This window comes from Bos indicus, chromosome 19, assembly GCF_029378745.1.
Source record: "Bos indicus isolate NIAB-ARS_2022 breed Sahiwal x Tharparkar chromosome 19, NIAB-ARS_B.indTharparkar_mat_pri_1.0, whole genome shotgun sequence".
Lineage (NCBI taxonomy): Eukaryota > Metazoa > Chordata > Mammalia > Artiodactyla > Bovidae > Bos > Bos indicus.
The window spans coordinates 26922723-26940021 of record NC_091778.1 but is presented as its reverse complement, the minus strand read 5'-3'; the positions used below and the strand labels follow the sequence as shown (position 1 = coordinate 26940021).

Genomic DNA, 17299 nt, shown 5'->3' with positions numbered 1-17299 from the left:
AAGCCTTGGAAGCCGCAGGAGGCCCCATCAATCACTGAGCATTTCATTATACCTTGGACAACATCCATAATGGAATAAAATGTCAGTAAGTTTACTAGGGGAAAAATAGTAACTTCTCCATAGCCAGTTTGTTTTTTATTGATAGTAATTTCCAAAGACATTCCAATATCTCCGAAGCCATCGTTAATAGCTTCACGGCATGTCCATTTTGATGTGCAAATGAACAGATGCAGAGTCACAGACAATAATGCATCGCCTCCGTTTCAGCCGAAAGTAATAAATCCGCCTCAGAATGTGTCCCAGTGCATCCCTGGGAAGTCCTTTCTTTCTACACATTCTCGCCTCTGTCAGGGAGTTAGAAAAGCCATTCATTATTTTTCCAGGAAAAAAAGCTCACCTCCTCCTCACGAATGAGGGGAGTATCTGGGTCTTGCTACAAACAGAGACGGGGCCAGCCGGGCGTGGGTGTTCCTCCAGACTGGTCAGTTCCACCCACCAGCTGGCTGGGAGCTGGCTAGCCTCTCCTTGTTTTTGAAGAACCCAACCCTGACTGCTCGAAATCCTTTCTTTCTCTTTTATTAATGTGCACTGCTAATATTTACAGAGCCATCGGCACACCCGGCCCCAGGTTACAGTGTAGGATGAGAATAATAATAGCTGTCGCTTATCCGAGCATCTGTTGTGTGCCAACCATTGTTCTGCCTAGATGGACATCTGTTATCTCATTTAATTTAATCTTCAAACAGCCTTATGATGTCAGCCGTGCTATCACCATTTTAATGATGAAGGGTTTGCATTTCGGGGAAGTAAAGTAATCTAAAAGTGTTTATTATTAATAATGACACATTACAACAGTAACAGTCACCCCTGCGCTCACGCTACATGCCACGCCTGCATTAGATAACTTTCCATGTTATCTCGTGGAATTCTCACAACCGCCCCATGGATTCCGTGGGACCATATGTGCATTTTACAGACGGGGAAGTAGAGGCTACACATGCCAGGTCACACAGCCAGAGCCTGGATTTGAATCTAAGGCAGCCCATTCCCAAGAGATGTTTCTTCCCACCCCATCCCCACACCCCGCCCCGCAAGTGTGTGTATGTGCCAATCTCAGCCTCCAGGGGTCGTGAGCCCAGTCCCCTCTTGGTGACCAGAACCTTCTGGTTAATTTCCCATCAGTGGTGATAAATGTTTAACAACCCCCGAGCTTGTGTTTTGGATGTTTACTTGAAAGCTGTAATAGAATTTCTTCTTTGCTGAGCAACACATGTCAGAAATCTCTCAAATATTAGTTTTCTTTTACTAAGTAGGCAGGCTAAGGAGAACAATTGATTCTCGCTGACCTGGGTGAAAGCTTTTTGGTCTCGGTAGTCCTGAGATTTATATTAAGAGAGAGAAGCTTGCATGGCCATGGTGTCTGGAGCGCCGAGTAGAGGAGTGGAGCTTGTATCCATGGATGGATACTGTGTGTGGCCATGTGTGTGCTGGCGGGCATCCCAGTGAAGGTGGCCTCAAGAGGGTCATAGCCTGGAAGGGAGCAGGACCCTGTGCAGACGTTGAAGGTCTTTGCTTTTGCTGCAGCCCAGTGTTCTCTAATCTGAGGTTTCTGGATCTTCAACCATTTCTGGTGAGACAGAGAGTCCTGTCTCTACCATCTTGGCCATCTTCCCCTGCCTGGCCTTTTTTAACCAGGGGCCCTGGGAATTGCACTTTGGTATAGCCAGTGGGACCAGCCCCTCCTTGCATGTGGGCTCCCTGCTTTCCCTCTTGCACCCTCACAGGATGTCAGTGTGGATTTTAGGATCTCTGACCCACTATTGGCATCATGTCTGACCTTGGCAGCAAGTCACCAGCTAAGGGGAAGTTGTGGTCCCTGCCCTCAGTGAGCCTTAGGTCATGGTACAGAGACGAAACACACAGGTGTACACAATTTTTAACAACAGTTAATGATCAGGATTTGCGTGACAGCAAGCTTTTCAGACACTCAATGTGACAGTGCAGGGAAATGAGAGGCTGCAAAAGATTAGAGTCGTCAGGGCTGTAAGCCATACCATCAAGGATGAGTAGAAAGCAAAGATTGGATGTGCAGGAAGGAGCAGGGACATGACCATGTGGGCGGGAGAAATGAGCAAGGGGAGGGGGAGGGGTGCATTTATCCATTTGACAGTTGAGGAAACTGAGGCATAGAATGTTGAAATTATTTAGTCAAGGTCAGAGACAGATTTAAGCATGCTGTTCATATCCAGGAAAGTCACTCCCTGATTCACGTTCCCAGGAATGTGGCTGGCAGACTCATTCCTTCAAACCATTCAGCTGGTGGCCCTGAGCTTCTGTTTTGGGCCAGCTTCTTGGCAGGAGTAATCAGCACCAGTCTCGCCTGATCTGGGAGATCCAGGACTGGTGGACGAGATGGTCACTCCTCCCCGCAAAGCTGTTTGGAAGTTGGCCGGCTGTGGGGAGGCCTTGGGCACAATGCTTCCCGGAAACGCCCAACTTCCAGAGGCTACAGTGTGCTGCTCAGACGCCACTTGAGACATCCTGGAGCTTAGTGCCAATGTTTCCCGGGAGACCGGCAGCATCTTCATCATGGGTGCCCGATCCAGATCTGGGCACAACTCTTGTGGGTGTGCGGTCACAGCTCGGACGGTGTGATGGCGTGTTTGCAAACTCCTAATGCATAGTTCCTTCAATGCGCTGTGGTGCGTGTGACATTTACACACCGAATGCACTTGTTAGCGTTCAGGTTCTCCGGGCTTCGCTGTGCATTTCTGGGAGGCAGCTCCCTGTCTTGGGGTGTGGCAGGGCAGGACTGTTTCCCACTGACGTGCACCACTGGGTCACTGCTTTGTGCAGCCTTGCCCCTCAACGTTGTCCCCTTCCGAGGATGTGCTGGAGATGCCTGACCTGGTGAGGGCTCAGGGTCCCATGGTCCTAAGGATTCCCACACAGAACAGCCCTCTTACATGTTAATAGACGCCACTTATACACCTCCGGTGATGGGGGCTTCTGCCCTCCTGCGATGGCTGCTATTTTCTTTTCTTTTTTCATGTGAACCATTTTTACAGCCTTGATTGAATTTGTTAACAATATTGCTTTGGTTTATTTATTTATTTATTGGCCGCATAACGTGTGGGATCTTAGCTCCCGACCAGGGATCAAACCCACACCCCCTGCATGGGAAGGCGAAGTCTTAACCCCTGGACCACAAAGGATGTCCCAGCAGATTTGTTTTTTCTCTTGGACTAGCTCTCCCTGTTTGCAAAATCTCTATATCAGCTAAGATCAGACTTTGCGTAACTCATTTCTTCCTTCTGGATCACAAGGAGGCAAAAGAGTCTGCCTATCAGTTCATTCATGGAGGCAGACAGGCCTCTCCTGGCCTAGGAAGGGTAGGGATGAAAAGGAGAGGGGTCCAGGTGAAGCAATTAAACCAGCCAGACTTAATTAAACCAGGTGAGGGCTGGCAGAAGAAAGTTGTGTTCTGGCTGATGCCAGGCTCCTGGCAGGGTGTCTACAGGACTGTTGGCCATTAACTAAGAAAGAGGGCAGGAAGGGAACAAGTTGGAAGGGTCCAGAAGCACTGTGGGGAAGGTTGGACCACAACATTGTCCCCTGGGCTTCTCTGAGAAGTGTCATAGCCAGGAAGGGCAATGCCAAGGGTGGGTTCAGGAATTAGGACCCTCCCACTCTCCAGGGTGTCTGAGTCTCTGCTGTGGTTCTCCCTCACTCCCTGCAGGCACCTATGTGGGATGCTTCAGTGACGACGGCCAGGAGCGGACTCTGAAGGGGGCTGTGTTTTTTGACTTGAGAAAGATGACTGTCTCCCACTGCCAGGACGCATGTGCTGAGCGGTAAGTGGGGGGCCCTAACGGTCAGCTCCACTGGAAATAAGGCTAATAGGCAATCCCAGAGAGTAGGAGTGGTGTCCCTGAGGTGGTGCTTCTGCTGCCAGTTGGCTTTTGGAGTGTGGTTAGAGCTCGACCGATCAGATGCAGTTGTCCAAAACAAAGAAGGTTTACTGACGAGACGGCAGGGGATTGTGGAAAGAGCTCTGGGCTCAGTGTCAGGAGACCCGGGGTTCCTGTCCTGAGATTCCAGGACTCATCCTTATCCAGGCCCCAGACCCAGTGGCCATTCCTGGATCCAGACCTCAGTGCCCCGGGCCAGGCTAGGGACTCACCCCAGGCCCTGCTCTACCTGCAGGTCCTACATCTATGCTGGCTTGGAGGCTGGGGCCGAGTGCTACTGTGGGAACCGACTCCCAGCGATGAGCGTCGGGCCAGAGGAGTGTAACCATGAGTGCAAAGGGGAGAAGAGCTCCGTGTGCGGAGGTGTGGGCCGGCTCTCCGTGTACCGCGTGGAGGAGCTGCAGCCCGGCTCCAGGAAGCGTGAGTGCGCCAGCCTCTCCCTCAGCTCTGTCTGCCCCTGCTCTCTGCCACCTCTGCATCCACAGCCCTTCATCTAAATTCTGTGGGACGGAACCTGTGCTCTGCCTTCCCTACCACCTTCCCTGGACAGGCTTGTGGCAGGGGGCGAGGTGTTAGGGTCTGCCAAAGATCGCTTGAGTTCATGACCAAACCACATCTTTCCTTGTCCTCTGCAGGAGAGAAAAACCAATCAGGAGGCCCAGAGCCTTGGTCTAGGTGTTTCTCAGACATGCTGTGTGGCCTCCCATCTTTGGGTTCCAGTCTATTTTGTCAAGTGCTGAGGCAGACTTTCATTACCCGGGGCGGACCAGATAGTAGGAATGTTTCCTAGCTATACAACACCCTGAAATGCTGGTGAAAGTGAAAGTCACTCTGTCATGTCCGACTTTTCGCGACCCCATGGACTATACAGTCCCTGGAATTCTCCAGACTAGAATACTGGAGTGGGTAGCCTTTCCCTTCTCCAGGGGATCTTTCCAATCCAGGGATCGAACCCACGTCTCCCACATTGCAGGTGGATTCTTTACCAACTGAGCTATCAGGGAAGCCCGTGAAAGTGCTGGGTAAAACTGAACATGTGTTGTTGTAAATGCAAAGCTGAACTATCAAAAAAGTAAGGAAATCCCCGGCTCCATTGGGAACTAGGAATCATGGTGGTGAGATGAAGACAGTCAACGATGCGGTGCAGCACTGGGTCTTCATGGGGGAAGCTGCTGGTCTTGGTGGCCACACGGCTTAGGTTTTAGGGTCCACGGAGGACAGGAAAGGAGGTTTTGAGTCCGCCAAGGTAGGGACCTGGATTGAAACTTCTTTGTGAAGTTGGATTCAATTTCACTGAAGTATGTACATCAGTGAAATTTTAGATTAAAGCAAACAAACACCTGCCAGAGACAGAAAAACTTGTCTGTTTGACCTGAGCTTCAGGTTGAGATCAGAGGAAGGGGCAGAGTAGGTCATCTGTGGCTCCATCTTGGAGGTGCCCTCCTGCCCTAAGTGGCCTGGGGCTCTCACCTGGGGAGCCGGGGAGAAGGGTGTGAAATGGGAGTGACAGCCTGTGCCACACCTGAAGTCTAGAGGCAGCTGAGGTTCTGCCAGCAGCATCTTACATCACTGACTTCTCACAGCTCATGCTGCATCTTTACCTCTCAGCATGTATAGGGCACCTGCTGTATGTCAGGGTCAGGACTGAGTGTGGGGTGCAAAAGGGTGACCCAGATGCTGCCTCCCCCCAGGCTGCAGGGAGGTACTCACAGTGGAGCATGGGTTCAATCCCTAATCAGGGAACTAGGATCCCACATGCTGCACAGCATGGTGAAAAAGGAAAAAAAAAAAAAATCAACAGATTTGTGGAAGGAAGGGAGAAAGGGAAGAAAGGAGGGAGGGGGGAAGGATGGACACTGTCCCCCGAGGGCTGGTGGGAGTAGCAGGTCATGAGTTCAGCAGCTTCAGCCAAGTGGTCCCTTGTCAGTGATCCTGGTGAGCAAGGTTCTGGGGTCTGGTTTCTCTCAGGAGCCTGGCTTGACCACAGCCTGTCTGGGCAGTTTACCCTCTCCGATTTGGAATCTGCTCCTCCTGAGTGCAGTTCCACCTATTTCAGGATCTGAAGCTGCCATTTCTCCTGGGTCAGGCCCCAAGAAGGGCAGGCACTGCTTCTCACCAGATCCCCATTTCCTTCCCCGCAGGGAGGACCGTCACATACCGGGGCTGCTTCCGACTGCCAGAGAATATCACGCATGCCTTCCCCGACTCCCTGGTACAGGCCAACGTGACCGTGGAGACGTGCTCCGGATTCTGCTCCCAGAAAGTAAGAGGAATTATGACTTCACAGCTCTGTCCTTTAGCCATCCAGCCAGAATGGTAGTCTCAGGGAGCGGCAGGTGCCCTTGGGGAACTGCAGCTCTCTGTCCTCCTTGGATCCCGGGTGGGAGCTGAGGAGGGAGGGAGGCAGGCTTTGCAGCAGAGTCGCTGAGGACACCAGCAGGGAGCCGGCTGATGCTGAGATCTGAGCCTGGGTGGGGGATTGTCAGTGAAGGTTGTAAAACTGAAAGGATCGTGCCTTTCCCGACGTGAGCTCTTGGCACAAGTGTCAGATGTTAAATTGACTTGGTTTGGAAGCCGGAAGATGCTGGCTCGGGACTTGGGGAGTGCTGATGGATTTTCTGTTATTGGCACTGACAGCATTGGGCCAAGAATCCGACTTCAGGGGCTGTAGTCGCTCAAGTCCCTTTGGTCTCTCAGCCAGGGCTGAGGCGTGGAGTGTGACTCTGTGCAAGGGCTGGACTGGGTACCAAAGGCCATGCGCCTCCACCGCATGTCAGCTCTGGGGTGGGAGACATCGATCAAGGCCAGATGGGGTTTGCACATGGCATGATTGGGATGGGGTGTGAAGCAGGGCTGGTGAGACCTGCAGGCTGCCCCAAGAGCTTTGAGATCTGAGGCTGGAGACCCGAGATCTCCAGACTGGGCCAGATGCTATGGCCCTGGAAATGGCCCTGAGTGGCAGTAGGCTAGGACTTGGGGCTGCTCCAAATCCTGGGGTCCACTGGCTTTGGTGGGACTGTAAGACGTGGCAGTGTAACCGAGTGGGGCTAGGAGACAGGCGGGTCCTGGCTGTGATGGGGATGACTGTGGTTATCAACAGTCCTAACCGGTACTCATCATTTATTTCATGCCAGTTTCTGTTCCAACTTCACATGGGTTAACCCATTTAATCCTCTTGACAACCGAATGGGATAGGTGTTCTGAGTAACTGCATCTTGCAGGTGAGGAAACAGAAAGCTTAAGCATTCTGCCTGAAGTCACACAGCCAGGAAGGGGGAGAGCCAGGAATTGAACTCTGCCTAGTTCCGTAGCCTTCTGGTGCTTTGAAGGGTGCAGGGCGTAGACTTCAGTGAAAACACGTGGAGTTGGACACAAAGACGTGCCCGCCATGGGCCGCCCTCCCTCTGCTCTGTGCTCTCAGCCCCCTTGAGATGCTTCCCTTGGATTTGGGTGAGACAAAGCCTTTTTCCTACATGCTTTCCTCTTGCACAAGCACAGCCTTTGAAGTGTCTCTCTTCCATCTCCAGCATTGCCAAAGCCACTGCCAAGGGTGTCTTGGTGTCAGGGCTCGTGAGACACAATACTGGGATCTGAGAAGACCATTTTGTTGATTCACAGACACCTGGACTGGGGCCCCCTTCTCCCCCTCTCCCGCTGGTGGGACCAGAGCCAGTAGAGGTGGCAAGGCCACCTGCTCACACAGCAGGGAAGCAGACCTCCCACTCCAGGTTTCCTTCACACCTGCAGTTCAGAGCGGCTCCCTGGAAAGACCCCCACTGTAATCAGAGGAACTTAACTGCTCCAGATCTGCTGGCCTCCTGGGTCAACAGATGTACAGGCATCTTCCTGTGTGCTGGATGCTGGGTTGCAGCCTTCCCCCTGCTGGTCTGCTCTGATCCTCCCAACACTCTGTGAAGGGGGATAGTCTGACCCCCGCTTGCTGCAGAGCCAGCGCAGGTTTGCAGGAGTGAGAGTTCTCATACACAAGCATGGAGGGACCGGCTTTACATCCCACTCTTATCTGTCTGTCTGTTGGTCGCTCAGTCATGCCTGACTCTTTGCAACCCCATGGACTGCAGCACCACCCCGCCCCCCATAGGCTCCTGGGTCCATGGGATGTTCCAGGCAAGGATATAGGAGTGGTTTGCCATTTCCTTTTCGTATATATATATATATATATATACAATTTAATTAATTAATTTATTTCTCTTTGGCTGCACAGGGTCTTCACTGCTGTGTGCAGGCGTTCCCTAGTTGCGATGAGCAGGGGCTACTCTTCAAGGTGGTTCGAGGCCTCCTTGTTGCGGTGGCTTCTCTTGTTGCAGAGCACAGGCTCTAGGCGTGCAGGCTCAGTGGTTGTGGCATACGGGCTTAGTCGCTCCACGGCATGTGGGATCTTCCTGGACCCATGTCTCCTGCATTGGCAGGTGAATTCTTAACCACTGGACCACAGGGACGTCCCCCTACATCCCACTCTTAACCCCATGCCCCATGCTTTTCATGCTGCTGCCTCTCAGTGTGACATCGGTGGAGGAAGGGGACAGGTGGGTGGGCTGTCGAGGAGGAGACAGGAAAAGAAACAAGAGGAAGGGAGCCGGCAGCCTCACAGCTGTGCGTCTTTGGTGCTTTGAATTATTTTCCATAGATAAGATGCTCGCGTGGAACACGGTGAAAGGACACCCAAGGGTGTCCAGGGGAAAGTCTTCCTCTCACCCCTCTGTGTCGTCCACTCTGTCCTTCCTTGGGTGCAGGTGATGGGCCTAACCTCTCCCTTCCCCTCTCAGAGAAATTCTGTGAACGTTCAGGCAGTTGTTCCTTTACAGAGTCAGGATGGCGTTACAAACCCCACAGATGGTGACAAGCCATACGCACTACCCTGCCCCCTCTCCTTCCCTGTGTCTTACAGATTGCTCCAAATTGGCACAGGAAGCGCTTCCTCACTCTTCTATGCCATTACATGGATGTCCTATAATTTATTTAACAAACACCCCACTGTTAAGCATTTAGGTTGTTTCCAATCTTTTGCTTTTACAAACAAGGTTGCGATGACTATCCTTATAGGGGCGTAGTTCTGTGTTTGTGGTGGATCTGCTGGATACATTTCCTAGGAGGGGCTAGGTCCTTGTTCTATGAGTAAACTTTGCTGTGCTGCCCTGATCAAAAGCTGTGTTCATTTTATGCTTATGCCCCAGCTCTGTGTGAGAGAGAAGCAAGGCACCCCTGAGAGTCTTCTGTTGGGGAGGATGGTTTCAAAGCCACATCCCAGGTGGATGCCCCAGTGTATGGGGGCACCTTCCCTGGGGCAGCCTGTGAGGGGCCCAGACACAGAACTCGAAGCTTTTAAACTCTTCAACGCCTATTTCCAGCCTTTCTTCAGATGTACTGACACAAATCCAGGTTGCTGCAGTCTCTCACTGGAGCATGTGCCAAAAGAGACCTGCAGGCTCTTGGTACCTTATGCCATTTTGCACCTTAACGCTTCATACTTCTCCCCTTGAGATGCATTTCTTGGATGGGTTACCTGCTCAGCTCTGGGCAGTGATGCTGCGAATTGTTCAGATAGAACAAGGATGAAGGGGCACCCAGGGTTCTCATAAATGACCTTTGCCCTCCAGGTGTCAGGATCTGTGCTAACGGCTTGGCTCCTATCCTCGCCTCCCCTGTATCGTTGGATGGGGGGTGGGGGCTGTTTTCTTGGGTCCCATTGTTTAGATCCACAGAATGTTGCAGCTGTGAGGAGTAGTCACTATTTCCAGCTTTCATGTTGAAAGCAGGTCTTGGCAGGACACATTTAGTGGGACAGGGGCCAAATGCATACACTGACACCGGGTAGGGGGTGCCAGTCCCCCCGAAGAGAGGCTAAGACAGGAAGCAGGGACTCTGGCATACATCAGAGTAAGGTCTGTGCCTGATGAAGATGAAGGAGACTGGGAGGAAGGCTCAGGAAAGAGGACTGCAACTTTTTAGAAGGGTTGTTAGTTGGTCAGTCTTGTCCGACTCTTTGTGACCCTATGGACTATAGTTTGTCAGGCTCCTCTGTCCATGGGATTTCTCAGGCAAGGATACTGGAGTGGGTATCTCCAGGGGACCTTTCCAACCCAGGGACTGAACCCAGGTCTCCTACATTGCAGGCAGATTCTTTACTGTCTGAGCCACTGATGCTGGGCAGTGTCAAAGGGCAAACGAGGGGTGTGAGGAATGCACATAACTGGGCAGGGGTGAGGGGGTTGGGAAAGCAGCCAGCCTGCCCACCCAGCATGCAGGGCTCCACTGCACCATGTGGAAGGTAGGGCGGGGACAGGTTGCAATGGGCCTCAGAGGCCTGCCTCTCAATCCAGATGGTTTTCAGTTGGTAAGAGGGAGCTATGGACGGTGTCAGCGGGGAGCGGGCAGTGTAACTGGTATGGGCTTCATAGCTGTGGGTGGGATGCTGGGATCCCTCTGGGAGGCAGTGGTCCTCGGGGCCACCCCCAGAGATGCCTTGGCAATACTGTGACCCAAGTTTGCCTGTGACCTGGCTCTGGAATTAGGGATTCCAGGTAGGGCGAGGATGATGCTACAGATGTGCTCGCAGGTAAAGCCACCATCTATCTGAGAGAGTGAGCCTTTGGTCCCCAGAATGTCTGTTCCTCCCTTCTCCCTCGTCCTGCCCTGTGGTTGTGAGTATGACTTGGACTCAGGCCTTCTGGATGGTCCCTATCAGCTCTCAGTGGGAGCTGGACTAGGACCCTGATCTCACTCTACGTCAGGGTTGCTCATCCTTGCAACTGTTATCAGTTGGGTCAGCTAATTTGTGTGGGGATCTGTCTGTGCATTGTAGGATATTTAGCATCCCTCTACCCTGCTACAGACCAATAGCACCTCCATGCTTAGATGTGACAACCCAGACTGTCTCCAGACATAGCCAGGGGTCCTCGGTGGCACTCCCATTGAGAACCACTGTCCAGCGGGCCACCTGGAACCTATTGGCTCAGCCATGCCAAGACCCAGCTCACATTTGCCATGCATCTGAATCCTAGTGATGGATTATCTTCAACAATTATTTAGGGAGGATGAAGGAGCAAATTCCACCTCCAGCCCTGAGGTCTGGTGGATGGAGGATCAGAAGTTGAGGCCTGCAGAGGTCACAGTTCTATTTGCCAGAAGGGTTTTCTTTGTCCTCTCCTGGATGTGGAGGGTGAGGGAGAGAGGTGAATTGGGGGATTACTGGCTGTGCTTTCCTGCCTGGAGTGCCAAGCACTTCCTCTCCAGAAAGGCCAGCAGCAACCAAGGCTGCAGAGACATCCCAGTTGCAGCTTCATCTCATCCTAATTTGGCTTCTAGACAAGCTCGGATATACTGCAATGTGGGAATGGTTACGTGATGCCATGGCCATACAGTGGACTATAATACAGCCATTGAAAATGTTTTCAAAGTCTTTTATGATTGAAATGCTCACAGCAGAATGTTAAATGGGGCACAGCTAAATCGGGGAGTCGGGGCTACAGGCTTAATTAGGGCTGACTGGGCAGGGGCGCCAGGAGCAGCAGATGCCAGAGGTGGGGCACAAAATCAGGAAAAGAGGGGGCGCCTTCCTTGTGCCATGCCCCAGTTTTGAGCACCATCTGAGGTTTATTTGTGGCTCCCGATAAAAATCTCTGCTTTTTTTTTTCCTCTTTGCTAGTTAGTTACAATGGATTTGGGGAGCTCCCAGAATGTAGTTTGACAAGGAAAGAACATTTTGGGCCACATCAGCATCTTAATGATCTGACTGTCTGCCAATAAGAGCAACTTGACCTATGTAAATGTGTTTTTAAACACAGTAAAATGATCTTGTCTAATTTTCTGCGATCGTGTTGGAGCTGGAAGAAAACCTGCTCATTCTCAGTCCTCCGGATCCTGTCACCTCCTTCATTTGGACAGAAGGTGAGAATGAGCTTAGCTGTTTGCAGTGCTGCCCATTCGGGTGAGGGGTCATTAATTTTGAAGCCCCGTATTGGTGCACAAGTAGACAGGCCCTTTACGGGAGCGTGTGTTCCATGGCAGGGCTGATGTGTGAAATCCAGCACCATCTGTAAATAGGTTACTAATGTGTGAAGCTTCAGCTATTAAGCCTTGTGATCTGAGGCTTGTTCTCTCAGCAACCGCTAGTAGTTCTACCGAGAAAGGCATCGCAGGGAGAGGTGTTATCCTTTCCGCCTGCCCCCTTTTAGCCTCTTTTGGGGTGTGTGAGTTCTGCATACAGAATAGTAACCACCTGGATGTTTTCCCATCGATGTATCTTCTGAGTTTTTTTTCCTTTGTCCATTTAACGGAGGCGCTAACCCAGCCGCCTGTGCAGTAGAAAGGCACAGATTAACTCTGAGCCTGCTTGTTCTCTGCTGGGCGGTGGCCTGACCAAATCCCCTTAGATCTTGATAGATGCAGTCCATCCTGCGTGGCTCCATTCCCTCCACTGGGCATGAAATTTCACGTCTCTGCCAAGGATTGGGTCTGTAAGGATCTGGGTTTTGTGAATTAGTACCTCTGTCTGATGTCTGGGGCTCCAGTCTGTGGAGAGCCATTGCCCAAGGGGACAGTCCTTAGGGGACACTGACATTTGCCCCAAGCTATCTTGAGGTGGCACCTTTGAGGCTGGAGACATGGAAGGGGACTAGTGAGTCAGTGCTTCCAGTGAAGAAGAGTGGATACAGGGAGATGGCCCAGCGCCCCCACCACACTCCATGTGTTAGCCCCCCTCAGACTCAGACCAACCAATCTGCCGAGAATCTACTCTCTGAAAGACATCTTAATAGTATGGTTGTCCCTTGAAGAACACAGTTTGAACTGCACTTGTCCACTGGTACATAGATTTTTTTTCGATGAAAGGGTACCACCGTTTACATCATCAGCCACTGGTTGAATCCGCGGACATAGAACCACAGACTTGAGGAGCCGAGGATTTTGTTATCAGCAGTGGGTTCTGGAACCTATTCCCTGCAGATACCAAGAGATGACTATATTTCATTCCATCCACAAATCCCCTTATAGCTGGAGAAGTCAAGACTCCATCTGTCTGAATTTAAACTCATACCAGAACCCTTAATCATTAAGCTATGCCCCCCTTTTACAGATGATAAAATCAAGGCTCACACTGCCCAATAGTTTGTTGACAGTCATGTAAATGGGATTCAAAACCTGGGATTCGTGGGGCTTCCAATTGGTGCTAGTGGTAAAGAACCTGCCTGCCAATGCAGGAGACATAAGAGACATGGGTTCTATCCCTGGGTCTAGAAGATCCCCTGGAGGAGGGCTTGGCAAAGCCCGGGATTCCTTATGACAAGCCTTGAACTGGGTCCATTTCCCATAACTGCCTTTCCAAACCACACAGCTCCGCACCTGCACTCAGGTCAGAGGGAAACATGCTCTCAGTTCCAGGATCAGTAGGTTTACATTCAATCTGACATTTGCCTGAAAACAAGAGTCAACCCCTTCACCCTCCATCTCCCTCCATGGGCATCTCCTCTCCTTTTTGTGTCTTGAATGTTACCCAGTTCTGCCTCTGGAAGCGAGAGACTGGTCAAAGCCAACCTCCATGCTGGTTCACGGATTTCATCACAAATCTACTGCCTTCACGTGTTTGCCTCCCAGGGGTCAAGTGTGGTGTATGGCAAAGCCCCGGACTAGGAGTCTGGAAGGCTGGCCTCTGCTCCCACTCACATACCCTGACTGTCTGAGGTTGTTGTGGGCTTCCTTCCACCTGCCTCCAAGCCTTAGTTTCCCCTTCTGAAACCTGAAGCTCCTGTCTCTGAAGTTTGGGGTGATGCTGCGTAATCCTAGAGATCCTGAGAAAGATGCCTAGAGAAGAGCAAGGATGGAGGAGAGGAGATCCCAGAGGGGTTGCTGCTCGGGGCCTCACTCCTTGCCTGGTGGAAATGTCCACTCCTTGACCCCTTGGCCACGGCCAAGCCTTTGCCTATGGATCTCCACCCCACCCAGGGATTCCCAGGTGGCTCAGTGGTGAAGAATCCACCTGCCAACGCCAGAGATACAAGAGACACGGGTTCAATCCCTGGGTGCAGAAGATCCCGTGGAGGAGGAAATGGCAATCCATTCCAATATTCTTGCCTAGAGAATCCCATGGACAGAGGAGCCTGGCGGGCTACAGTCTATAGAGTTGCAAAGAGTCAGACAGGACTGAGCATACATGCATGTACATGCCCCACCACTTGGAGAGCCCAGCCCTGGCCATGTCATGACCTGGCTCTAGGCTGAATGCCCACCCACACCACAGCCCCAGCCCGCACCCGAGCTCCCATCCTGGGCACCCAGCCTCAAGCTGTGGAGGAAGTACCAGGATGAGAATGTATATCCCCCCTGCCCTCGGACACAGGCTGAGCCGGCTCCCTTTCGAACCCCTCATCTGTTTGAAACGGTGCCACGTCTGTGCTCCCATTTTTCTCCCTTGCTTTCTTGGTTCATTTTCTCCTCTTTGTTCTCTCTGCACATACATTCTCTCTGTCTCTCTGTCTCTCTCTGGAGCTTGGGGTGGAGGTACAGGAAACAAGGAGGTCGGCAGCAAGATAAGATTTATCAATATTTAATTTTTATGGAAATCCTGTCTTAGAAATCCCCAAGGGGCTAAAAACTGTTCTGTGTTTTCAGGATCCAGTGATGTTGCTGAAGAGGTTATGTTGTAAATAAAACCACATTACTGTCTGCAGCTCTCCCGTTGCTCTGCAAACACCCGGAAACGTGACAGTTTAATCCACTCAAGGAAGCAAAAAGGTTCAGGTCACTGGTGGGGGCAGCCCAGGGATACAGGCTCCTGAGGCCTCAACATCAGCCACTACCACCAGGGAGGGAGACAGAGCCAGCCCAAGAGCAGACTTTTTTTTTTTTTTTACCATGTGGCTGAGATTCTTGTCTGAACAGAAGTCTCAGGATGGCAGAGCCCCCTGGGGTTCCTGTTGTCAGAGAGAGTTTGCTTAGATGGAGCAGACTTTCTTCTCTTTACTCATGCCTGGGGCACAAGTGACCCACAGAAGGCTCATGTCCAAGTGTATTGCCAACAACTTTGGGGGGAGTTGAGATCTGGAAAGGACGTTCATTCATTCATTCCTTGGTTCCTCCATCCAACATTCATTAAGCATCCACCATGTTGTCAGTACTGTTCTGGGTACTGAGAATGCAGCAAAGCACGCCAGGCACTCAAAAATCTCAGCTTACATTCTCGTGGATAAAGGCAGACGTGTGTGTGTGTGTGTGTGTGTGTGTGTGTGTGTTAGTCATTCAACTGTGTCTGACTCTTTGTGATCCCATGGACTGTAGCCTGCCAGCCTCCTCTGTCCATGGCATTCTCCAGGCAAGAATACTGGAGTGGGTAGCCATTCCCTTCTCCAGGGGATCTTCCTGACCCAGGAATTGAACCTGGGTCTCCCACATTGCAGGCAGAGTCTTCACCATCTGAGCCACCAGGGAAACCCCAAAGACAGATAGTAAACCAGGAAAAATAAGTGAAATAGTATACTGAATGATGACAAGCGCTGTGGAGAAGAAAGCAGAAACCTTACATCCTTATGGTATTTTCCCGTGGGAAATGAAGATGTGTATCCACTGAAATTCTTGTCCAGGAATGTTTATAGCAGCAAGATTCATAATAGGTAAAACTGGAAGCAGCCCAGGGGTCCATCAAGTGAATGAATCCACAAACTGTTATGTGCACACACGGAATAATACTCAGCAATATAAAGGAGCAATCTACTGCCAGATAAAACAACATGCGTGGACTTAAAAACTATTTTTTTTCTGAAAGGAACCAGACTCACAAACATATGCGCTGAGGGATTCTATTTATAGGCCATTCTAGAATAGACAAAACTCATCCGTGCTGATGGGAATCAGACTAGGAGGAGGGAGGGAGAGATGAGTGGGAAGGGGCCGAGGAAACTGGTGGGAGGGAGCTGCTGTGCGTCCTGATAACCATTCACCAAACAGGCTGGGTGGTACATCAAGGTCAGAGCATTCTTTTTTTTTTTTTTCATTAACAAACTTTTATTTTTAATATTTACCGTCTGATTTTTTTTCAATTGGAGTATAATTGCCTTACAGTGCTATGTTAATTTCTGCTGTACAACAACATGAATCAGCTATATGGATACATATATCCCCTCCCTCTTGAACCTCCCTCCCACCCCGCTCCCATTCCACCACTCTAGGCCATTGCAGAGCACAGAGCTGAGCCCCTGTGCTACACAGCGGCTTCCCACTAAATGATAGTGTATATATGTTAAATCATGATGGACCTACTTACAGGGCAGGAATAGAGACACAGATGCAGAGAAAGGACTTGTGGACATGCGGCGGGGTGGGAGAAGGAGAGGGCAGGATGGACTGAGAGAAGGCCAGAGCATTCTGCTGAGGCAAGTTACATGCATGAAACAAAAGCAGACAACACAGTGAGGGGTTATGGCGTGTCTCGGTGATGGCAGGAGGGACTTGCAACTTGAAATGGGGTGGCCCTGGAAGGCCTCACGGACGAGGTCTTACAGAAAGTGAGAGAGAAAACCATGAGGGTGTCTGGGAAAGGACAGTCCAGGCAGAGGGCACAGGAAGTGACCTGCTTGGCTGCCATAACTGAGTTCCACAGACTGCCAAGTGGCTTAAACAACGGAAATTTATTTTCTCTGAGTTCTGAAGGCTAGAAGTCCGAGATCAAGGTGTTGGCAGAGTTGACTTCTTCCGAGGCCTGTCTCTCTGGCTCGCTGATGGCCTTCATTTCCCTGTGTCATCACTCCGTCTGTGTGTGTCTGGGTCTTAATCCCTTCTTATAATGACACCAGTCAGACTGGATGGGGGCCCATCCTAATGGCCTCATTTTAACTTCATTTCCTCTTGAAGGGCCCTGTCTCCACATCCAGTCATATTCTGAAGTATTGGGGGTGAGATCGTCAATATGGGAAGTTTAGAGGACACGATCCAACCAGTGTCTGCAGAAGAGCAGGAACACAGATGCAGAGCGCGGTGTGCACTCTATTGCCGGGTGGTACCCAGGCTGCTGGTTTTCACCACTTGTTGTGATGAAGGTGTCAGTCTGGGACGAGGTGGGATGAGGGCTTTGCGGGAGAGGATGGATGGCAGTGAGAGAGGCCGGAGGTCGCAGTTCTTGTGATGGCTTTTCACTAATTCACAGCAGCAGGAGAGCTGGCTTCCAGAAAGCCAGCGGCCTTCTGATTGAGGGTCAGGACACAGATTCGCTTTCTGTAGAAAAATGACACGGGGTCCTTGGGGCAGGTGGAGTCTAGTCACAGATACTGATGGGGCTTGTCATGCTATTGTACACTCTCGGCAAGCCCAGCAACCCCAGGTGC

General features: G+C 51.2%; 1 protein-coding gene across 3 annotated transcripts in view; it reads left to right on the top strand.

The window, feature by feature from the left end:
- The window catches only part of WSCD1 (WSC domain containing 1), a 47563-nt gene that overhangs the window by 15458 nt on the left and 14806 nt on the right, over positions 1 to 17299 (top strand). For all 3 annotated transcript variants that reach the window (XM_019981841.2, XM_070772887.1, XM_070772888.1), the window contains exons 3-5: positions 3740 to 3854; positions 4207 to 4391; positions 6113 to 6234. In XM_019981841.2, the coding sequence (XP_019837400.2) occupies positions 3740 to 3854; positions 4207 to 4391; positions 6113 to 6234 (422 nt within the window). The remainder of the gene's footprint in view (positions 1 to 3739; positions 3855 to 4206; positions 4392 to 6112; positions 6235 to 17299) is intronic.